A 23,705-nucleotide genomic window follows, 5' to 3' on the forward strand; every position below is an offset into this window, starting at 1 on the left:
GGACAATGGAGGGGAGGAGATGAAAAAACAGGGCAATGTTCTCAGGACTTGTCCCAGATCTGGTGGTATTAAGAGAAAAGGAAAGTGCTTTATTCCAGGCAGGTTGGGCATGTGGGTCTTGGGTGGTAGGGAAGGAGGTAGAGTAGTTTATGACAAGAGTGAGTCAATCCAGTTGGAACCATATTTCCTCAACCTTCTAGGAGAGGCTTTTGTCCTTGCAGGAAGGGACCCACGTGCCCGGGGCAGGGAGGGCTCTGTAGGGGTGCACACGTGTGTGGCTCTTGTGGTCTCTGCCTTGCTCAGTCTCTGTCTCTCCCTCTCTCTCCTTCCCTCACCCTGGATCCTTCTGTACCTCTGTTCCTCTCTCCTTTTTTTAATTTTCTCTCTCTTTCCCTGCCTTGCCCCATCTGGCCTGCCTTCTTCCTATTGAGTCTCTGTTCTTTCTCCCAATCCTCACCTGCTTTTTTTTGGGGGGGGGTCTCCTCCTGCGTATCCCTCCAGCCTGCCCCAGACACAGGTCCTAGCTCACCACAGCTTCATTCAAGATAAACCTAGGACCCAGCCTTAGGGATCATCTTTCCCTCTTCCTCCTCCAGGCCACAGAACATCCCATATCCAGGTCCTGCATCCCGAGATCATGGGAATGAGGGTTCCCCTCGCTGGAGATCCCAGGAGGACTCCGCATCCCAGGGCTCCTCCCCCATTCATTCCAGCCCTGGCCCAGCTCATCCGGCTCAGGGGGGGTCCCCCTGCATTGCCTCCATTTCCAAGGCCCCCAGTCAAGGCCCCAGGGCTTCCCCCTCCCCCTGGGACGTTTCCCAACCCAGATTAATCACAGGGGCGGCCCCAGAGAAGAGGAAGGAGATGGCATGGCTTACCTTCAAGAAGCACAGGGCAGCCTGAATGCGTGCTCAAGACCCAGGCACCCCGAGGTCATGAGGCTGGTATTCGTCTGTGCTCTGCTTTCTCTCCTGGCAGGTGAGGCTCCAGCCCTCGGTCCTGCTGCCCTTCCGCGGTCCCGGGAGCCCCACCAGGCAGCTTGCCCTTGACCTCCCAGGCTTCCGCTCTCTCCTGCTAGGCGTCTAGCCCAGCCCGGCTCCCCTAGCCCTCCCACGTGCCTGTCATTGACCCCTCTGCCTCCACCTCACCCCAGGGCATGGCGGGGCAGACACCCGAGCCATCGGGGCTGAGGAATGCCGCCCCAACTCGCAGCCCTGGCAGGCCGGCCTTTTCTACCTCACCCACCTCTTCTGCGGGGCTTCGCTCATCAGTGACCGCTGGCTGCTCACAGCTGCCCACTGCCAAAAGCCGTGAGTGACCCGAGCACCACTGGGGAGGGGGGAGGGGGGTTAGGATNGGCAAGGGGCCTTCGGCAGAGGAGGGAGGGAGCTGTGGTTGCGAGGGATTTCGCCTTCTTTTCTGTTCCCAAAAGTTCACCTCTTAGAATCAGAGTTGACCCTCCAAATTCTAGAGTCCCAAAGAATCTAATTATAAGGGTCTAAAATTCAAAAGTCTTGGAAACCTAGACTCTGACCCAGAAAAATTTGGAGTCACGGACTCCTAAAATCTCAGATCCACGAAATTCTACATTAGTTTTGGTGAATTCTAGAGTTGAGACTCAGACTGGTAGAATCATAGGAGCCCAGAGCAGCGCGGCCCTGTGGGTAAAAACTCCAGCCACATAGTTAAGTTTAAATTTTCTTTTCTTCTTTTTTTTTTTTTTTTGTTAGGGTTTTATTTATGTATTTGAGCGAGAGAGAGCAGAGCGAGGGAGAGAGTGTGTGTGTGTGTGCGCGCGCGCGCGCGCAGGTGGGGGAGGGGCAGAGGGAGAAGCGGACTCCCTGCTGAGCAGGGAGCCCCCTCTGATCCCAGGACCCTGGGATCACGACCTGAGCCAAAGGCAGACACTTAACCAAGTGAGCCACCCAGGCGCCCCAAGTTTAAATTTTCTAGTAGACATATTACAATAGTAAAAAAGAAAGGATTAACATTAATTTTAATAATAGATTTAACTTGACACCCTCAAACCATTATTTTATTTTATTTTATTTATTTTTTAAGCTTAGATTCGATTAGCCAACATCAGTAGTTTTTGATATAGTGTTCAATGATTCATTAGTTGCATATAACACCCAGTGCTTATGAGATCACGTGCCCTCCTTAATGCCCATCACCCAGTTACCCCATCCCCCCACCCCCTCCCTTCCGCAACCCTCAGTTTGTTTCCCTGGAGTCAAGAGTCTCTCATGGTCAAGCAAATATTTTATTTTATTTTTTTTTAAAGATTTTTATTTATTCGACAGAGATAGAGACAGCCAGCGAGAGAGGGAACACAAGCAGGGGGAGTGGGAGAGGAAGAAGCAGGCTCATAGCGGAGGAGCCTGATGTGGGGCTCGATCCCATAACGCCCGGATCACGCCCTGAGCCGAAGGCAGACGCTTAACCGCTGTGCCACCCAGGCGCCCCCAAAGAAATATTTTAATATGCAATCCCTTTTAAATACTTATGAATGATATAGTTTAGTCTTTTTTCAATACTACACTTTTGAAATCAGATGTGCATTTTACACATAGGACATGTCTCAATTTGGACCAGCCACATTTCAAGTGCTCAATAGTTGTATCGGCCAGCACAACCCTAGAATCTTAGGTTCAGTATTCTAACTAGGGTCATTGAATATAGAAGCTCATGGTCCTAGAATCTTTGATTCACAGTATCCCAGAATACTGTGACTTGCAGAATTCTAGAATCTTGAATCGATAGAATTCTAGAAGTTTATATTCATAAATGTCTAGAATCCGTTGAATTAAACATCTTAGAATGCTATCCTTCCAGAGTCTTAAAATCCCCAAAGTTTTGAGAGAATTCTAGAGTCTCAAACTATTTGAACCCTAGATTCTTAAATTTCTAAAATCATAGAATTACAGAATTCTAGGGATGCCTGGGTGGCTCAGTTGGTTGAGCGTCTGCTTTCGGCTCAGGTCATGATCCCAGGGTCCTGGGACCGAGTCCTGTGTCTGGCTCCTTACTCAGCCGGGAGCCTGCTTCTCCCTCTGCCTGCTACTCCCCCTGCTTGTGCTCTCCCTCCCTCTCTTTCTGGCAAATAAATAAATAATAAAATCTTTTAAAAATCCATTAAAAAATAATTACAGAATTCTAGATTGATGAAATTCATTTTATAGACACAGAATACTAGAATTCTAGGCTCTTTAAGTCCTTGATTTCATTCAGATAATTTTAAAACCCCAGACTTTTGACCTAGAGAAATCTAGAATGTTAGAATATTGGATTCATAATATTCTAGAACATAGAATTCTAGAATCGTGGATTCCTAGGGTGTTAGAATCTTGGAATTCTAGAATTCCAACAGAATCTTAGCATCTACCTGATGCAGAAATCCAGAATTTCTTTTTTTTTTTAAGATCTTTTTTATTTATGAGACAGAGATAGACAGCCAGCGAGAGAGGGAACACAGCAGGGGAGAGGGAGAGGAAGAAGCAGGCTCCCAGCCGAGGAGCCCGATGTGGGACTCGATACCGGAACGCCGGGATCACGCCCTGAGCCGAAGGCAGACGCTTAACGACTGCGCTACCCAGGCGCCCCCAGAATTTCCATATTACCTCTGGAAAGGGATAGCCCATCTTGTTCTGATATTCTTCTCTCCAGGAATGAAAGATAGGTGCTGAATGAAGCACAGAATGCTGTGTGGGAATTTCCCATCATGCATTGCTCCACAATAGGGGCTCTTTCAGCTCAGGTCTGTACTTAAGGCCAGGAGAAGAATGTTCAGACTTCAGTTCCAAAGACTAAGGAGAGAAGCAGAGACATGGAGGTAGGAAAGATTCAGGCTTGAGGACGAGTTGGGGGAGATTGGTTTCCCAGACACGGAGCCCAGGCAACGAGGTGACAGAGATAGAAATAATGTCTCATACTCTTTCCAATCCTGAATTCTCAGTCATAAGCCTGGTCCTTAAGGTCAGAGATCAGAGGCCGAGGAATAGACATGCACATCCCCAGAGAGTCCCCAGTTGTCCAGGGCAGGGGCTCAGAGCAGAACAAGTGAACTGAGAGCTTGAGGTAAGGCCTCAGAGAGACATGCATTGAGGGTGAGGGATATGGCTGACAGGAGAAGCCTAAGGCCATGCATGACCCCAGCTTGGGGATTTTCCATTTCCCATCCCCCTCCATGCACACACACATACACACACACACACACCACACACACACAAAGCCACTCCCCACAGAAGCCACCAGACCTGTGGGGGCAGGGGGTGGGGCTGTTGTATGGTAGGTGGAGCCCCCATGTGCCTACACAGTTCCAGGGGACCCAGGTCACCACCAAGGCTCCAGGTGGGGCAGGAAGGAAGGTGGCTCACTTGGTATGGCACTAGGAAGGGGTGTGAGTTTTTAGGGGAGAGCTACAAAGGTAAAGGCAGACGAAGGGATGGAGTGAGAAGGTGGGGCCCAGAGAAGGCGTGTGCCTTGCTTTAAGTCACACAGCACTCTGAGTCACACAGAAACGATGGGGGCCCAGAGAGAGTGTAGGTCTTGTGGAGCCATATCATCCTGATGGACACCCAGCCTGACCTCTGAGGCCTGTCCCAACAGGTATCTGTGGGTCCGCCTTGGGGAGCACCACCTCTGGCAATGGGAGGGCCCAGAGCAACTGTTCCGGGCCACGGACTTCTTCCCTCACCCTGGGTTCAACAAAGACCTCAGGGCGCATGACCACAGTGATGACATCATGCTGATCCGTCTGCCCAGGAAGGCCTACCTGGGACCTGCTGTGCAGCCCCTCAACCTCAGCCAGACCTGTGTCCCCCCAGGCGCCCAGTGCCTCATCTCAGGCTGGGGGGCCGTGTCCAGTCCTAGGGGTATAGCCTTGCCCACAACCCAATCCCTCTGTCTCATGCTGAGGGTCTGAATCCCCCCTATTTCTCTGTCTCTGCCTTTTCTTCTCTTGATAGATAGATAAGATAGATAGATAAAATCTAAGATGCTATAAATTACTAGACGTATCATTATTTACAACCACTAAAAACAGGGCAAAAAAGTTCCCCTGATCCTTGTATGACACCATTTGCTGGAAGACGCATCTGATTTCAGAGATGTTTGAATATGAAAATATACACTTCATAGAATTGAAATGAGGCCTACGTCTCTCAGAGTCACAAATCAGCAACCCATTAACCACATTTAACCTCCCACATAAGTCTTTGTTTTCAAAATGCCTTGAAAAAATAGTCTGAGCTTGGGAGATTTTACGTAAAAGCCAAATTTCTGCAGTTGCTGGGAAAATTCAAAGAACTGGCAACGCGGGACACACATTCCCCAAATAGTGACAATTGGGCAGCATCAATGGACCAGATGCCGTTCTCGGGGCCACTCTAGTGCCCCCTACTGGCTGCTGTGTCCGCAAGTCGCCTCCACCCACTTTTTTTTTTTTTTAAGATTTTATTTATTATTTATTTGACAAAGATAGAGACAGCCAGCGAGAGAGGGAACACAAGCAGGGGGAGTGGGAGAGGAAGAAGCAGGCTCATAGCGGAGGAGCCTGATTGTGGGGCTCGATCCCATAACGCCGGGATCACGCCCTGAGCCGAAGGCAGACGCTTAACCGCTGTGCCACCCAAGCGCCCTCCTCCACCCACTTCTATTTGCCTGTCAAGCCCATGTGAATCCATGCCCCTAGATTATATATGTGGGTATATGCATCTCTATCCATCTCTATATTATACACGCTGTTATCTCCCTGTCTGTGTCTAGTATCTCTTAAGTCTTTATCTCTGTCTCTGTCAATGACCATAAATGTCTCCTCCCTTTCTCACTACCTTCTCCCCTAGCATCTCTGGGACTGTTTCTTGCTCTTTTCTCTTTCTTCGTTGCTTCCTCTGAGAATCTCTTTCCCCTTAAGAGGTCTGACTCCTGCCATGGTCTCTATTTTTCTCTGTGGGTCATGTATGTATCTCTTCTTGGCTCTTGGCTCTCCCATCTTTCTGTTTCTCTGACTCTCTCTCTGGCTCTCTCCCTCTCCTCAAACATCTGTTTCTCTTTTGTTATGATTCTCTTTGTCACCATCTCTTGTTTCTATCTTTGAGATAGAGAGAGTCTATCTTTGAGAGTCTTTCTTTGAGAGTGGTTCTGGGGATCCTCCTTAGGGAAGGGTCTGGGGGGAGGGGCTGCTGAGTGTGACGGGCACAGCTGCTGATACTCTGTGGGTGGCTGTCTTTTGCCAACAGTGCAGTACCCTCTCACACTACAATGTGCCAACATCAGCATCCTGGATCACAAACTCTGCCATCGGGCATATCCGGGCCACATCTCGGACAGTATGCTCTGTGCTGGCCTCTGGGAGGGCGGCCGGGGCTCCTGCCAGGTGAGACCTACTCTGGGGAAGAGGGAAATGGGTATCCTGCCAGGTTTCTGGATCCTAGGGAATTAGAGAGTTGGGGGCCCCAGAATTCCTGGATGAAAGCAAGGAGGGATCCGGGACACTTGAGTGCTGGGAGAGGATGGGGCCAAGGCCAGGATTCCTGGATTTAAAGGGGACTGGGGGTGCTCGGGTAGCGCACTCATTGGGCGTCTGCCTTCGGCTCAGGGCGTGATCCCGGTGTTTCAGGATCGAGTCCCACATCGGGCTCCTCCGCTGGGAGCCTGCTTCTTCCTCTCCCACTCCCCCTGCTTGTGTTCCCTCTCTCGCTGGCTGTCTCTCTGTCACATAAATAAATAAAATCTTAAAAAAAAAATAAATAAAGGGGACTGGAGGCCGGGACTTCAGGATCTAAAGGAGGAGAGACTGGGAGGACAGACTTTAAGTTCTGGGGGAAGAGGGGACTAGGATCCCAGAGTCCTAAGTGCAGGGGTGAGGTGAGGGCTATGAGCTCATACTCCTGGGTCTGAGGGAGGAGGGACTGGCCGCCTGGATGCCAAGGTGTTGGGAGAGGAGGAAACTGGGGGCTTCCTGAGAGGAAGCGGCCAGTGTAATATCATGAATACACCTGCTTAACAGTTTTCTTTGCTCTTCTGCCGCGCACAGGGTGACTCTGGGGGCCCCCTGGTTTGCGATGGGACCCTGGCGGGTGTGGTGTCTGGGGGTGCTGAGCCCTGCTCCAGACCCCGGCGCCCGGCTGTGTACACCAGCGTGTGCCACTACGTGGACTGGATCCGAAAGACCATGGAAGACAACTGAGCCCTCGTGCCGTGGGCGACAAGAGAGGAGGGTAGCGGGGAACTTCAGAGCTCCGGCCTCAGAGGTCTCGGCGCGGGGCCTCACCTGCCCCGAGACGCCTTCTGGATCTTCAGGCTCGGCGCCCTCAGGGCCTGCCGGGTCGGAAAGCAGCGGGGAGACACCTCCGCCTCTGTAGCCCCGCCTCCGTGACGTCACCAGAGCTGGCACCACCCGCGTGGAACAGCTTCACCTGTGACTGCGGTCCAGGAGCACCTCCCTCAGACAGCTCCTCCCCTCGGAACTTTGCCCAATGAGACTTCCCCTCCGGGCCCCGCCCCTGTAACCCCGCCCCCTCCGTGGGAGAGCCCGCCCCCGTGACGTCAGGGGCCCTGTAGCTTCCCCTACTAGCCACCGAAGCACGGTCGGGCTCCGCCTCTCCGCCCGCGCCCCTGGGCATTTAAATCCTGGCGGGGACCCGACTGAGAGAAGTTGGGGGAGGGTCTCGATTCATTCAGATTCAATGGAAGATTTTACAATAAACGCGCGGAGCCGCGCCTTCCCTTTGCCTGCGTTGTAGGATGAAGGAACGGCAACGGGTGGGCGGCGGTGGGTACACACGGAACAGCCACCGTACAGCAATTCCCCCTTAGGCCCCTAGTAACTGGTCCTCCCTAAAGTCTGTCTCCATCAGCCCTATTGCAGCAAGGCCGCTGGGCTCTGCTTGGGCTGGTCCCATCGCCCCCAGGGGAGGGGGAAACCAGGTCACGCTACCTCCCAAACCTGCCTTCCCAGATCCCGGACCTCTCAGGGGGCAGCGGGCGCGGCCTGCTCCGCCCTCAGAAGACTCACCTTTCTTCCATTTCCAGTTAGTGGCAGCAGCCCCCTGCTCCCACAAGAACCCAGGCTCCAAGTCACTCCTAAAAAGACTTAAGAATTCAGCCCCTAACCCCCTTCTCCCTCAGACCAAAACTTCAGCCTATTCCCCCCGCCCCCAACCCAAAAGTTCGGGTCCCCAGCCCCCTCCACCGACAGACTCAGGAGTCCAGAACCCCATTCCTTCCCCTCCCAGGTCCAGGAGTCCAGACCTAACCTCCCTTCCCTCAGTTCGGGGTCTGGGCCCCCAGTCCCTATTCCCTCAGACCTACAGTCTGGATCCCAGCCCCTCCTCCAGCCCCAGAGTCTAGATTCCCAGCGCCCTCCTCCTTCAGACCCAGGATTCTGGGTTCCAGCTCCCGCTTCCCTCAGACCCAGGAGTTCAGACCCCCAACCCCTACCTCCCCTGGACCCTGAGTCCAGATCCCCAGCCCCCTCCTCCCTCGGAGTCCGTTGTCCGAGTCCCTGGCCCTTTCTGTTTCAGACCCAGAAGTCACAGCACTGACGTCCTTCTGTCCTTCTCTCCCAAGCCTGAGGAGGTCCAGATCCTAGCTACCACCACCCGCACCCCTCAAAGTTTCTCTTTCAGGCCCTTAGCCCCTCAGCCCCTCCTCACTCATACACACGGTTCCAGTTCCCTGATGCTCTGCGGGCTCCCGAGCGGGAGGAGGCGGAGCGGGAGGCGGGGATTCCCAGTTAAAAGCCTCCAGAACCTAGTACCAGGCAGACAGAGCTGAAGTATTGGGGCCTCTTCCTCTGGGTCTGAATCAGTCGGTGACCCCGCCCCCTGGATTCTGCAAGGTGAGATGCCACAGTTCTCAGACACAGGCGTCAGGCCTCGGGCCCCTGCTCTTCCAGGGCCCAGGACCCCAATCTCAGACCCCTTCCTCCTTCAAGATTTAGGAATCTGGACCCCGGCCCCCTCCTCCCCAAGACTTAGGAATCTTAATGCCAAGTCCCCTCTTCCATCAGATCCAGGAGTCTGGGACTCTAACTCTCCCATTCCTGGGAATGTAGGAATCCAGCTCCCACCTCCTCTCCTCAGACTCAGAAATCTGGGGTCTGCCCCCTTCTTCCTCAGACCTAAGAAGCGGGGTCCCCACGCCCCTCCTCCTGCAGGACCCACAAGAATGGCTCCGGATGCTCTGCTCTCTTATTTCAAGTTTCTCCTCGGACATAGGGCTCCTCCCTCCTCATTTCTCAGCCCTGCCTTCTCCCTCTCCCAGACCCCACCATGGGACATCCCTCACCTGCTGCGGTCTGGACCTGGATGTTCCTGCTCTTGCTGCTGGAAGCCTGGACAGGTGAGGGGGCCTGGCGGGAGCCTGCGGGAATGTGTGGCAGGTGCTTGGGATGGTGGCGCGGGGGGGGGCGGGGAACGTGCGATCACAGTTGGGAACGTCTTCGGGCTTTTCTGAGGGTGGACGGAGGCATGCACACACGGCAGTGGGTAGGAGTGTGTCGGGTTGTGCCGAATACTGCGTGAGCACGCTAAGCCGGCAAGGTTGCTTGCTGAGGGGAGCAGACATGCGCAGTAGACACGGCTTGCAGACGCATGTGGGAGCATGTGGAAGCATGCTCGGGTGTGCGACTCGGTGTGACTCATGGGCTTCAATGAGTGGACGTGCGCATCTGTGTGGCAGCCCGTGCATGTTGGGGGCCTCACCTTCCCGGTGTGGGCATGAGAGGAGGCAGGCGGAGAACTCGCTGTATGTCCTTTTGAACCCACAGTGGGTTTTCCTGGCCTCTGCACTGCCCCAGGGGGTGACGATCCAAACCCTGTCCCTCCTGCTGCAGGACGCTTGAGGGCACAGGAGTCCAAGGTGCTGGGCGGCCAGGAGTGTGAGGCCCATTCGCAGCCTTGGCAGACGGCCTTGTTCCAGGGCATCCGGCTGCTATGCGGGGGTGTCCTCATCGATGAAAACTGGGTCCTTACGGCAGCACACTGTAAAAAACAGTGAGTGGATATCTGGGGCAGAGGTGGGCTGGGGCCTGGGGAAAGGGGGGAAGAAGAGAGCTGGAGACTGAGTGTCTGAAAGAGGAGGGCTGAGGGAGGAGGGGACGGGGTTCCCAGACTCCTGCCTTGGTCCCCAATTACTCTCCACCATTACAGGAAGTACACAGTACGCCTGGGGGATCACAGCCTGAAGAATAAGGACAGTTCAGAGCAAGAAATGGCTGTGGCTCAATCCATCCCGCACCCCTGCTACAACAGCAGCAATGAGGACCACAGCCATGATCTCATGCTCATCCGACTACGCGGTCGGGCATCCCTGGGGCCCAAAGTGAAGCCCATCAACCTGGCGGATCACTGCCCTGAAGTTGGCCAGAAGTGCACCATCTCAGGCTGGGGCACCATCACCAGCCCCCGAGGTAGTAGGAGGGAGAGGAGGAGCTGGCTGGCCCAGTGGACCTCAAGCCATTGGGAAAGCTTTGCCTCCAGAAGGAGATAGGGAAGGGACAGTGATTGTGAGGTTGAGATTCATAGGTGGCCTATGTTGGAAACCCAGAAGGCCAAAATATTAGTGGAGTGGTGGGAGAAAGAAAGCAAAATAGAAGATTGTTAAACCAGGTTCCCCAAAAAATGGATGGGTGAATGAGTGGATAAAGGATGTATGCCTCCTTGGGGCTCCTGGGGGCTCCATCAGTTGAGGGTCCGAATCTTGATCTCGGTTCAGGTCTTGATCTCAGGGTCCTGAGTTCAGGCCTTGGCTGGAGCTGCACACCCAGCTTCAAAAGGAAAGGAAGAAAGAAGAAAGAAAAAAAGAGAAAGAAGAAAGAAAGAAAGAAAGAAAGAAAGAAAGAAAGAAAGAAAGAAAGAAAGAAAGAAAGAAAAGGGGAGGGGAGGGGAGGGGAGGGGAGGGAAGGGAAGGAAAGGAAAGGAAAGGAAAGAAAAGAAAAGAAGAAAAGAAGAAAAGAAGAAAAGAAGAAAAGAAGAAAAGAAAAAAAGAAAAGAAAGCCTCCTTCCCGGTGGAGAGTACCATGTTTTGTTTTGTTTGTTTGTTTGTTTTTGGTTTTTGTTTGTTTTGTTTTGTTTTAATGTTCTTTATGTTAACACAACGGGTTTATTTATTTATTTTTAAATTTTTATTTATTCATGAGAGACATAGAGAGAGAGAGGCAGAGGGAGAAGCAGGCTCCCCGGGACTTGATCCCAGGACCCTGGGATCATGACCTGAGCCAAAGGCAGACACTTAACCGATTGAGCCACCAGGCGCCTTGGTTTTTCTGTTTTGTTTAGTTTAGTTTTTTTAAGATTTTATTTATTTGAGAGAGAATGAGAGAGAGAGCATGAAGGGGGTAGAGGCAAAGGGAGAGAGAAGGAGACTCCCTGCTGAGCAGGGATTCCCAAGTCGGGGCTCAATCCCAGGACCCTGGGATCATGACCTGAGCCGAAGGCAGATGCTTAACCAACTGAGCTACCCAGGTATCCCATGGAGAGCATCATGTTATGAAATCTTTCATTGCACAGGATTTTCTATAATCTTCTTAACAGGCTTGGGGTATATGGGCTCTTCAGGGGCCCCAGAAAACAAGTTCCTAATCATCTTCTCCCTTTTGAACCCATGATTCCTGGTGCCAGAGACTCTCGTCCTTCACACCCAGGAGTCCAGTCCCTTCCTCTCCCAAGACCCACAGTCTAGGTCTCCAGCTCCCTCCTCACTCTGGACCCAAAGTGTGGACCTCCGTTGAAGTTCTCCTTTTGGGACTTCAGAGTCCAGGCAGCCCTCACCCTGCTTCACAGTGAGAGAATTGAGGCTCAGCTCAGAGAGGCATGTGATTCACCAGGAAAGCCAGGATTTTCCAAGCAAAGACAGGATTCTGACCCTGCCCGTCTGACTTCTACTTCTCAGGGGACAATGGGATGCTGTGGAAACCTACCTGCTCATAAATCAGTCAGGTCGGTTCAACCCATGGCTCTGCCCTTTCCTCTGGGCAAGCCCCTTCCCATCTCTGGCCTCATTTTCCTCATCTGTAAAATTATAGATTTTGACGATTAGATAATAGATTTTAGGCAATAGATAGATAATAGATTTTTAAGCTCCATGAGGCCTCAGGTTAAATCTATTTTCTTCATTGTGTATTCCTGGTGCTCAGGAGGGTTCCTGGTACACAGTATGCTTGATAAATATTTGTTGAATGAATGTGTGGATAAATGAATGATGGAACAGATGAACATATCCCTCTTTCTTTTTTTAAAAAAGATTTGTCTATTTATTTGAGAGAGAGAGAGAGAGAGCAGGGGGAGGGGCAGAGGGAGAGGGAGAGAGAGAATCTCAAGCAGGCTCCACACTCAGCTCAGAGCCCAATGTGGGGCTCGATCCCATGACCCCGAGACCATGACCTGAGCCAAAACCAACAGTCAGGAGCTTAACCGACTGAACCACCCAGGTATCCCAGTATCCATCTTTCAAAAAGCTATTGTGAGTTCAGACTTCTCACAATCAATGAGCTTGTCAGTATGTATACATCTTCTGTCTGGAACATAAGAGGTGCCACATATAAGTTCCCCCCGCCCCAAGTCTATTGCTCAAAGGTTAATAAGGAAGATTAATTCCATTTTCTTTCTTTCTTAAATGAAGTGTAGTTGGCCACAACACTCTTATAGTTTTATGTGTAAATATAATGATTGGACATTTGTATACACAGTAAATTGATCACAACAATAAGTCTAGTTACCATCTGTCACCATACAAAGTTGTAACAAAATTATTGACTATATTCCCCGTGGTGTACATTACATGATTAATTCCACTTTTAGTCATTAATTCAACATTTATTTGTGAGTATCTGGTATGCCCCAGCTGCTTTACTGTGTGAAGTCTCTATCCTATGGAGTTGCATGCTAGCTGGGGAAACAGACAATAAACAAATAAAATGAATTATTAGGTAGGGTTAAGTGCTATAAAGAAATATCATGGAGCGTTAGAAGATAGGGTGTGATGGAGGGGTGGTGTCTTCATTAGAATGGTCAGGGAAGGTTTCTAAGATGAGGGGACTTTTGGAAGAAGTAGGACTTAGCTGACATTGGGGACCTGGTGGTCTGGGGTTGGGAAGATTAGAGAGACAAGGTTAGAGGTGTCACAAAGGGACACCCGCATGTCTTCCAGTTCCCCGGTCCCTAATTTGGAAATGACTGGACAAGAAACAGAAAGTAGAGTCCAACAGCCCTTCTCTAGATGATGGAAAGCAAACAGCAGGGGCCATGGCTTTGTTTAATGTGGTGAGAAGTGATGTACCCTGTGAAATGTGTCAGAAAACTCTCCCGTGCAGCCATGGAGGTACAGAAGGGAGATTAGATCCAAACAGGTATTGAGGGAAAAATGGTTGCTCTCTCTGGGAACTTACAACCTCTGCCCCCTCAGAGAATTTTCCTGACACCCTCAACTGCGCAGAAGTAGAAATCTTTCCCCAGAAGAAGTGTCAGGATGTCTACCCCGGGCAAGTCACAGATGCTATGATTTGTGCAGGCAACAGCAATGGGGCCGACTCATGCCAGGTGAGTGACTTCTGAAACCCCCTTCTTCCCTTGTCCCTCACCCCCCATGGAAGCTCGAGGCTTGGCAGGAGGGTGACCTCAAAGAGTTAATGACCAGAGAGGTTACCCCTATTTCTAGAGTGGGAAGCAGGTTCAGGGAAGGCCACATTCTTCTTGCAGGTCACACTGCACAGGGTTCAGGAATGTTGAATTGTTGCTATAATTTTCCCGGGAACCCTTGTCTTCAGGATGGGGCTTAGAGGGGGGAGGAGATAAGGGGGTAAGAGGAGATGTCCATGAGGGAAAGACTCTGAGGCTAGAGGGTACGCAGGATCCCTGCTCCCTTCCTCAGCATTAGTTTTGGGATTTTGTGCTGACTCTATCACTGACCAATTAGTCAGCCACTTTTTGGGAGGACCTGACTGGGTTCCCTAGCACCACTGCCTTCTCCTATGATTGGTCCCTCGGGGAGCAAAGCTCTCTTGCCAACTGGCTAGGGAATGGAGCCATTGACTTTAATGGTCCCTCGAAGGGGTCCCCATACCCAAGATAACAAATCTTGGGATTTGCCATAAATAAAACACACTCCTTTTTATTGACTGCAATTTGGGTCCTCAGGGCCCCCCAGGTTTGCATCCCTCATGGAAGCCCACCCTCTTTGCTAATGATTGGTCCCTGAAGACAATACTTCAATGCTTTCTTTCCTATTGGCCAGGAATGAAGTCATTTCATGTTGTCCCATGAAATCTCATCTCTTGGAGGGTTTTGGTTCCATAGAGACAATGATCTCTTCCCAAAAGACTCCCGCTATTGTCCCTTTTGTGTGTGTGTGTGTGTGTGTGTGTGTGTGTGTGTCCACAAGAACTCTGCTCCTTCCTCCTATGTTTGGTAACTGGATTCAAAGATCTTTTCACCATTGACCAGGAATGGAGACATCAGCTCAGTTCCCTCCAAGTAATCCTCACTGTCTTCTTTCTGGATTGGACCTTTGAGACACCATTCTCTTGCCTCCTTGGTAAGGATTTCCCCCAGGGGAAATCCTAGGGCAATCCTAGGACATCCGGTCTGTGTCCCTGTACATGAAGCCCCACCCCTGTGTCTCACCACTGGTCCCAGGGTACAATGCTCTTACCCCTATTGGCTAGAGGGATCCAATCATGCTACAGAACTAGTACTAACTGCTGGGTACCGCAGGACATCTTAGGTAAAAGTATTCTACTCTCCCCATCCAGGGAGATTCCGGGGGTCCGCTGGTGTGTGGTGGTGTTCTCCAGGGCATCACATCCTGGGGATCAGACCCCTGTGGGCGGCCTGACAGACCTGGTGTCTACACCAACATTTGCCGCTACTTGGACTGGATCAAGAAGACCATAGGCAGCAGGGGTTGATGCTAGAACAAGCTTTGGACCCTCTTCAATAAAACTCACAACTCAGCCTGGCTCCCTCCCTGTCTGTGCTTTGGCCCTGTGGGGAGGGATGGAAGGACAGGGGTCTGCACCTTGCTGGGAGGCTCGCTGCAAAGTCTATAGAGACCAGGACCCCCATGACCACTCTGGCTATCACCACTGCCTGGAGTGATCTCCCTTATTCTAGAAGGGCTTGGAGGAATGGGAGGTTAATTTCACGGGAGAAGACACACAAGGATTTCCAAATACTCAATGGACTGGCCTGCAAAAGACAGATTTGAAAGAACTTCTGTTTCGTTTTTCTGAGTAGTTAGTGTTTCTAAGCTTTGAGGGGAGAGTTCCCCTCCCCCATTATAAAATAGAGTAGGGTGCAGGAAATACATGAGCAGCTTAAATATGCACCCATGGAACCACCACCCAGATGGAGAAATAGAACATTGACAGCCTGCAAAACTCTTAGCAACAGATTCTCTTTCCTTAGGAGAAAGAGAAATCTTTCTCACAGCTTAGAGCTTTTCTGCTGTGGTAGAAGGAAATGAGTCACTTCATTGCAGGTGTCCAAACTGAAGTGTGGAGAAAAAGAGATTTCCTGGAGTTTTCATCAGAGCAGAGGCTTAATGTATGTTGTTTTGGGAAAGTTGTGTGTGGAGGGGGTATTATTGTAAGGATATAAATAAATTGCAACAACATGGGCACTGGCTCCCCTCTATCTCATCTCTCTTCACCTCTGTTTCATTCCTTTCTTTCTACCAACCTTCTGATTCGTTTATTTGACTCTCTGTCGCCTTTCTCTCCATGCTTCTGCATTTTCATAGTGTTGGCTCCCTCATGCGCTATTCCAGTCTCTCTCCTTACTTCCCAACCTCTGAATTTCACCTTCACCTACCACCAACAGCTTCACTGTCCCAGGATTTCCCAGATTATATTCTCATGCAAGAGAATCCCATTGGTCCAGGTCAATTTTCGTCCTTAATGCCGGCCACATGATAGGTTACTGAATGGCCAATGGTTTGACTGTCTTCTGGTCAGGCGACAGTCCCAACCAATCAGTGGTTATTTAGAGTCACGTGACAAGAGACATCTCTGGTCCTGGGCTGTGGGTGGGGCAGTTCTCCACAAGCGGTGTGGGTGAGCAAGAGGCATCTCGTGAATCAACGTCTGTCCTCTGTGGAAGTTCCCGAATACCAGAAATCCTGAGGAAGTCTTTCATGTCTGATCGTTACCTCCTGGAACCGGGGATGCATTTCTGGAGGTGATACTCAAGGGTCATCTCTGTCTACAGAATTGTTTGAGAATTTTTATTATGAACAGTCTGAAACATACATAAAAGAGTATAGGAACCCTCGTATACCACCATCCCACTCAAAACTAATCCTTTCACCTATATTACACACTTCCCTAATGCTGGAACGTTCTGAAATGAATGTTGACCATCCTATTGTTCTTAAATATTTTGTTACATGTTTCTAAAACAGGGTATGGCCAACTAAAGCCAATGGGCCAAATCCCAAGAGCTAAAAATAGCTTTTATTACTTGATCTGATTACAGGGAGCATTAATTTTGAACTCTAATTGAGCAAGATGCTATCCCCCGAAAATAATTCCATTTTGCTCATTAATACACCTGTATGACAAAAATTGGTAACAAATGATTTACTGTGTTTTTGGATTTCATCAATTAAAATTAGAAATTTATTTTCCAGTTTTCTCTCTTGTTGTAAATGTCTACATAATATCCTCAATTTTATCTCATGGTTTGCAAAGCCTAAAATATACACTTTTTGGCTCTTTTCTGAGAAACGTTTGCCAACTCTAAAGTGTAGATTATTTTATTTTATTTTATTTTTTTAAAGATTTTATTTATTCGACAGAGGTAGAGGCAGCCAGCGAGAGAGGGAACACAAGCAGGGGGAGTGGGAGAGAAAGAAGCAGGCTCATAGCAGAGGAGCCTGATGTGGGGCTTGATCCCATAACGCCGGGATCACGCCCTGAGCCGAAGGCAGACGCTTAACCGCTGTGCCACCCAGGCGCCCCTAAAGTGTAGATTATTTTAAAACATAAACACCTTACATTATCAACGCCTTACAGAGTTAGTAATAATTCTTTATACCACCCAATATCCAGGTGATATTTAAATGTCCCCAATGGAAAAAAACAAAACAAAACAGAGAACCCTTGAAGATTGATTTATAGTATTAAGGAGGGGCATGGCTGAGGTCAAGGGAGGGAAGAGACTGGTCCAAGGTCAACCAGAAATTCAGGAATAGGATCGTGGACTGTGGAATCTGGGAGGAAATCAGAATACTAGGCATGGACAAAAGCTGGAAGGATCCACTTAGTCAGGGAGCTTTTGGATAGCAATGTCAGAGCCCCGGTTAGAACTGACTTATATGAAAGAGGGGCTGGTTGGCTTAGGTGCTTAAGAAGGTTATGGGGATGGTTCATGATGTCAGAATGTGACTCGGGTACCAGAGTCTCAAGTACTTGAAGTGGTGACTTAAGCCAATCAGCTCTCTCACACATGCTCTTGCTCTCTCTCTCTCTGTGACACTTTCTGTCACCCTGCCTACTTCTCTCCCTCTGTTTTTCTTTTTGGCGTGTGTGAATTGTTTCTCATTTCTGCTTGTCTCTTTCCTTCTGTGGATCTCATTCTAGTCTCTGTAGACAGACTTTTTAGATGGAGGGAACATAGCAGCTACTGACACACCCAATTAAGCAAACACAGCAGAAACAAAGATCTCCCTTCTCTTTGCATCTTGATATTTCTCCCAGGGAAGAACTCTGATTGGCTCTGAATGAGCCCACCCCTTGGATCAATATTTGTTGTCAGAGAGGAAGCAATGCTCTTGTTGGCTTGGCCTGGGTCATTCAGCAATCTCAGTGCTTGGGTGGGCAGATGGGAGGGATTAGAGAACTGTGTTTGATATTTTCACCAGAGTTATGCGAAATGAAAGAGCAGATTCCCAGAAGAAGTGGGGAGCTGTTCTTGAAAGAAGAGGGAAGGGAATCCAGGAAGTCAGAAACAATGGGCCTTCAGAACCCAAGGGCCTGCGTCAGGAGGTTCCAGGGTCACAGTGCCCAAGATCCCTCAGGGCAAGGCACAGCTGGCAGGATAACCAGATGCCAGTTCTCAGGTGTAATCATGAGCTGGAGGATGAGTCATCAGGCAATGGTTCAGGACATGAGTTTGAGGGCAAGGGAGGTATGAGGCTGGGTATCTGTGTGGGACTTCAGAACAGGTGCTGGTGCTAAACCCAAAGGGCACAGGAGGGCTGGGGTTTGGCAGTCTCACCAACGTGGGGGTATGCATCATTAATAGACCCATAGGGTTCCAAGTCCACTCTGAGCTGTATGCAACTTCAAAGGTGTTTGACAGTGTCCCTGGAAAATTCTCTTCTCGGAGTGTAGGTCTGTACAACCGTGATACCATGGGCAATCCTCAGCATTTGAATTCTGCCTCTTCTGACTCCTTAGCAATAGACTTTGCTCAAGTGATCTCACCTCTTTCAAAACTCCATTTTCTCATCTATATGATGGGGAAGACAGTCCTCACTAGGACCCATGTGAGGAATAGAGATGAGTTCTGAGAAATGCCTGACACATCACACAGCAGGCATATAAGAAATGGAAGCTGCTTCATTCTGGATAATGGGGTGAGGGAGCTAATATTAACTCAGTGTGTGCTATGTGTACATCCACTTTCTTTTCATAATTTTATTTTATCCTCCCATTTACCTTGAGAGGTAAATTTTTCTCCCCCCTACTTTATTTTTTTTTCAAGATTTTATTTATTAGAGAGAGAGAGAGCGAGCATGAGTTGAGTGGATTGGCGGAGGGAGAGGAAGAAGCAGACTCCCCACTGAGCAGGGAGGCCTGCTCGCAGGACCCTGAGATCACAACCTGAGCCAAAGGCAGACAGCCCAACTAACTGAGCCACCCAGGTGCCCCACTCCCCACTTTAAAGAGACGCAAAGTGAAGTTCAGAAAAATTAAGTCATTGGGGTGCCTGGGTGGCTCAGTCGTTAAGCGTCTGCCCTCGGCTCAGAGTGTGATCCCAGGGTCCGGGGATCGAGCCCCACATCGGGCTCTATGCTCCGCTGGGAGCCTGCTTCTTCCTCTTCCACTCCCCCTGCTTGTGTTCCCTCTCTCTCTGGCTGTCTCTCTCTCTGTAAAATAAATAAATAAAATCTTTAAAAACAAAAAAAAGAAAGAAAAATTAAGTCACTTACCTGAAATCACAGGGCGAGCAATTAGGATTCACACCTGGGTTGGTCTGATTTGTGAGGCCGAGTTCTTTTGCTCACACCCCACGGCTGATTGGCATAGGGATCAAGGAAAGACTGAGTCTAAGATTGGCGAATCTGCGGATGACAGTGGTTTACAAGCTAGTATTTATTTAAGTCCTTCCTACGTTCCCTGGTCTGGGCTGGGTGTTAAAGAAAACACCAGTGAACACCAGACGCATTCCTTCTGCTCACGAANGATTATTTTAAAACATAAACACCTTACATTATCAACGCCTTACAGAGTTAGTAATAATTCTTTATACCACCCAATATCCAGGTGATATTTAAATGTCCCCAATGGAAAAAAACAAAACAAAACAGAGAACCCTTGAAGATTGATTTATAGTATTAAGGAGGGGCATGGCTGAGGTCAAGGGAGGGAAGAGACTGGTCCAAGGTCAACCAGAAATTCAGGAATAGGATCGTGGACTGTGGAATCTGGGAGGAAATCAGAATACTAGGCATGGACAAAAGCTGGAAGGATCCACTTAGTCAGGGAGCTTTTGGATAGCAATGTCAGAGCCCCGGTTAGAACTGACTTATATGAAAGAGGGGCTGGTTGGCTTAGGTGCTTAAGAAGGTTATGGGGATGGTTCATGATGTCAGAATGTGACTCGGGTACCAGAGTCTCAAGTACTTGAAGTGGTGACTTAAGCCAATCAGCTCTCTCACACATGCTCTTGCTCTCTCTCTCTCTGTGACACTTTCTGTCACCCTGCCTACTTCTCTCCCTCTGTTTTTCTTTTTGGCGTGTGTGAATTGTTTCTCATTTCTGCTTGTCTCTTTCCTTCTGTGGATCTCATTCTAGTCTCTGTAGACAGACTTTTTAGATGGAGGGAACATAGCAGCTACTGACACACCCAATTAAGCAAACACAGCAGAAACAAAGATCTCCCTTCTCTTTGCATCTTGATATTTCTCCCAGGGAAGAACTCTGATTGGCTCTGAATGAGCCCACCCCTTGGATCAATATTTGTTGTCAGAGAGGAAGCAATGCTCTTGTTGGCTTGGCCTGGGTCATTCAGCAATCTCAGTGCTTGGGTGGGCAGATGGGAGGGATTAGAGAACTGTGTTTGATATTTTCACCAGAGTTATGCGAAATGAAAGAGCAGATTCCCAGAAGAAGTGGGGAGCTGTTCTTGAAAGAAGAGGGAAGGGAATCCAGGAAGTCAGAAACAATGGGCCTTCAGAACCCAAGGGCCTGCGTCAGGAGGTTCCAGGGTCACAGTGCCCAAGATCCCTCAGGGCAAGGCACAGCTGGCAGGATAACCAGATGCCAGTTCTCAGGTGTAATCATGAGCTGGAGGATGAGTCATCAGGCAATGGTTCAGGACATGAGTTTGAGGGCAAGGGAGGTATGAGGCTGGGTATCTGTGTGGGACTTCAGAACAGGTGCTGGTGCTAAACCCAAAGGGCACAGGAGGGCTGGGGTTTGGCAGTCTCACCAACGTGGGGGTATGCATCATTAATAGACCCATAGGGTTCCAAGTCCACTCTGAGCTGTATGCAACTTCAAAGGTGTTTGACAGTGTCCCTGGAAAATTCTCTTCTCGGAGTGTAGGTCTGTACAACCGTGATACCATGGGCAATCCTCAGCATTTGAATTCTGCCTCTTCTGACTCCTTAGCAATAGACTTTGCTCAAGTGATCTCACCTCTTTCAAAACTCCATTTTCTCATCTATATGATGGGGAAGACAGTCCTCACTAGGACCCATGTGAGGAATAGAGATGAGTTCTGAGAAATGCCTGACACATCACACAGCAGGCATATAAGAAATGGAAGCTGCTTCATTCTGGATAATGGGGTGAGGGAGCTAATATTAACTCAGTGTGTGCTATGTGTACATCCACTTTCTTTTCATAATTTTATTTTATCCTCCCATTTACCTTGAGAGGTAAATTTTTCTCCCCCCTACTTTATTTTTTTTTCAAGATTTTATTTATTAGAGAGAGAGAGAGCGAGCATGAGTTGAGTGGATTGGCGGAGGGAGAGGAAGAAGCAGACTCCCCACTGAGCAGGGAGGCCTGCTCGCCAGGACCCTGAGATCACAACCTGAGCCAAAGGCAGACAGCCCAACTAACTGAGCCACCCAGGTGCCCCACTCCCCACTTTAAAGAGACGCAAAGTGAAGTTCAGAAAAATTAAGTCATTGGGGTGCCTGGGTGGCTCAGTCGTTAAGCGTCTGCCCTCGGCTCAGAGTGTGATCCCAGGGTCCGGGGATCGAGCCCCACATCGGGCTCTATGCTCCGCTGGGAGCCTGCTTCTTCCTCTTCCACTCCCCCTGCTTGTGTTCCCTCTCTCTCTGGCTGTCTCTCTCTCTGTAAAATAAATAAATAAAATCTTTAAAAACAAAAAAAAGAAAGAAAAATTAAGTCACTTACCTGAAATCACAGGGCGAGCAATTAGGATTCACACCTGGGTTGGTCTGATTTGTGAGGCCGAGTTCTTTTGCTCACACCCCACGGCTGATTGGCATAGGGATCAAGGAAAGACTGAGTCTAAGATTGGCGAATCTGCGGATGACAGTGGTTTACAAGCTAGTATTTATTTAAGTCCTTCCTACGTTCCCTGGTCTGGGCTGGGTGTTAAAGAAAACACCAGTGAACACCAGACGCATTCCTTCTGCTCACGAAGATGAGTTCAGCAACAAAATCAGATTAAATAGTTAAGAACACAGAAAGACAGATATGCAGAGCCCAGCAGAGGAGAAGTTCCGGGTTTGTAAGAATGAACAACAGGGCTCCAGAGAACCGTAGCTCCCTTTCTCTTTCCAACAGAATGCTGATGAAGCAGGGGGCTGAAGAGAGAATCCAGGAATAGAGATTTGGGCAGTAGATGACAAATTGGAAGTCTTACTAAAGTTCCTCTCCTTAGGAAGCTTAGAGGGAAAGATACAGATTACGACTCATGGGGCTATGAAGTCAAGTGGCCTGGGGTCTACCTCTACTGGATTTGGGAGCCCAAGTCAGGAAGGTTGACGCCCCTCAAGGCCAGGGTCCTCCTGTGGAATTGGTGGGGTCAGGAGTCTGTGTTCTGGGGTCTCATTTTGGATTTGATGAGAGTTAAGTGTCTCAGAAAGTTTGGGTACTTAGCTTGAATTTAGTCAGTATGGGGTCATTGTTAGTATGGTGTCAGTTGGTAGACTTTATTTTAGAGTTTGTGAGAAGTAAATGGTCAAGGTGGTATGTGGAGTTGGGAAAATGAAGACCGGATGGGGAAAGAGTCAGACGTGAAAGTAAATATGAAATTTTAGATAGAAATTGGGTTGGAGATGAGATAGAGCTGGAACAGGAGTGAGAGTGTTAGGAGTGGGGTGAGTTGGGGATGAGCTTATAGGGAGGATGTCAGTGTGGGCTTCCTGGAATATTATTATAGTTTGGGATGGACACTATGGTTTGAGTTGTGCATGGGTCAGGCTTGGAACTGAGGCTATGGTGATATTCAGTTTGGGGTCAAGATTGAGTTTGGTTTATGTTTAGGGAATCGGGGTTTCGGTCAAAGTTTAAGATTGGTTGAGGTGTGAGTTGTAGCTCGAGCTGACATTTGAAGTCAGGGACTTGGTCAGGAATGAGGTTCCAAGTTGAGGTATAAGTTAGAATTGGACACGGATAAGGCAGAGTTAAGGGTTAGTTGGGTATATGAGTGGAGGTTTCAGGTTGACTCGGGCTTGTGTCAAGATTGGTGTTGAGAACTGTGTCACAGTAAGAATTGGAGTTAGAATTATGCTTGAAGCCAGAGACTGAGATCTCTCTCACCCTCTCACAAGCATTTGATCATATCTGAATACGACTTCTCAATGAATGGCACCACCATCCATCGAGCAAGAAACCTTGAAGTCTTAACATCTGACTCCTTCACCACATCCTACATTTAATCCACCCCCAAGACTTGTTGATTCTCTTTCCTAAGCACATATGGAATCCATCCTCTTACTGCTATATCCACCTCTTAAATGGCCTTATCTAGTCACCATCATCTCTCATCTGGACTACAATGATGGTCTTCTTATGGGTCTGCATCCCCTTAAAACCCATCCTTCATATAGCAGGGAGAGTGATATTTTGCAAATACAAATCTTGTTATGTCACTCTTCTGACTAGAGTCCAAGTGGTTCACCATCTTCCACAGGATAAAGTCAAACTCGTTATGACATACATTCTTCATTGTCTGGTTCCAGCCAACCTTCAGTCTCTGAGCTCCATCCATAACCCCCATTTCAGGACCTTTGCACATGCTAATTCCTCTAAATGATATACTCTCTGGTTTCCTCCCATTTTATTCTAGTTAATGTTTACTGCTCTTTCAACTCTCAGCCTATTGTCAATTCCTGGGTCCTGTCTCTAGTATAATACCCTGTGCCTTTCCTTAACAGCACAGATTATACTTGTAATTTTACATTTGTTTGTGAATTATGTATCTTTCTTGTACTCTAGACTGTCAGCCTCTTGAGAGAAGGGACTGTCCGGGTTTGTGCGCCATTGTATCCTCAGC

General features: G+C 49.1%; 2 protein-coding genes across 3 annotated transcripts; both read left to right on the forward strand.

The window, feature by feature from the left end:
- The first annotated feature begins 872 nt into the window (after positions 1 to 872).
- On the forward strand, positions 873 to 7,297 carry KLK9 (kallikrein related peptidase 9). The gene is made up of 5 exons (XM_034639170.1): positions 873 to 978; positions 1,154 to 1,310; positions 4,609 to 4,874; positions 6,240 to 6,376; positions 7,037 to 7,297. The coding sequence occupies exons 1-5, from the start codon at positions 936 to 938 to the stop codon at positions 7,187 to 7,189; spliced, it is 756 nt and encodes a 251-aa protein (XP_034495061.1). The 5' UTR covers positions 873 to 935; the 3' UTR covers positions 7,190 to 7,297.
- Positions 7,298 to 8,780: 1,483 nt separating this feature from the next.
- Positions 8,781 to 14,953, forward strand: KLK8 (kallikrein related peptidase 8). Of its 2 annotated transcripts, XM_019792595.1 has the most exons (7): positions 8,781 to 8,842; positions 9,268 to 9,345; positions 9,839 to 9,998; positions 10,155 to 10,414; positions 13,408 to 13,541; positions 14,445 to 14,535; positions 14,753 to 14,920. In XM_019792595.1, the coding sequence occupies exons 2-7, from the start codon at positions 9,276 to 9,278 to the stop codon at positions 14,833 to 14,835; spliced, it is 798 nt and encodes a 265-aa protein (XP_019648154.1). In that variant the 5' UTR covers positions 8,781 to 8,842; positions 9,268 to 9,275; the 3' UTR covers positions 14,836 to 14,920. The 2 variants fall into 2 exon arrangements, with proteins under 2 accessions (XP_019648154.1, XP_011236181.1); XM_011237879.2 differs by lacking the exon at positions 14,445 to 14,535 and having other exon boundaries at positions 14,753 to 14,953.
- Positions 14,954 to 23,705: the final 8,752 nt, after the last annotated feature.

The sequence above is a fragment of the Ailuropoda melanoleuca genome, chromosome 12, assembly GCF_002007445.2.
Source record: "Ailuropoda melanoleuca isolate Jingjing chromosome 12, ASM200744v2, whole genome shotgun sequence".
Taxonomy (NCBI): Eukaryota; Metazoa; Chordata; class Mammalia; order Carnivora; family Ursidae; genus Ailuropoda; species Ailuropoda melanoleuca.

Bases quoted from the DNA above. Each gene is read 5' to 3' on its own strand.
- KLK9 (XM_034639170.1), top strand. From the start codon at position 936: ATGAGGCTGGTATTCGTCTGTGCTCTGCTTTCTCTCCTGGCAG. The intron at 979-1,153 runs GTGAGGCTCCAG...ACCTCACCCCAG, and splicing joins TCTGCTTTCTCTCCTGGCAG to GGCATGGCGGGGCAGACACC. The intron at 4,875-6,239 runs GTATAGCCTTGC...TTTTGCCAACAG, and splicing joins GGCCGTGTCCAGTCCTAGGG to TGCAGTACCCTCTCACACTA.
- KLK8 (XM_019792595.1), top strand. From the start codon at position 9,276: ATGGGACATCCCTCACCTGCTGCGGTCTGGACCTGGATGTTCCTGCTC. The intron at 9,346-9,838 runs GTGAGGGGGCCT...CTCCTGCTGCAG, and splicing joins GCTGCTGGAAGCCTGGACAG to GACGCTTGAGGGCACAGGAG. The intron at 9,999-10,154 runs GTGAGTGGATAT...CCACCATTACAG, and splicing joins GCAGCACACTGTAAAAAACA to GAAGTACACAGTACGCCTGG.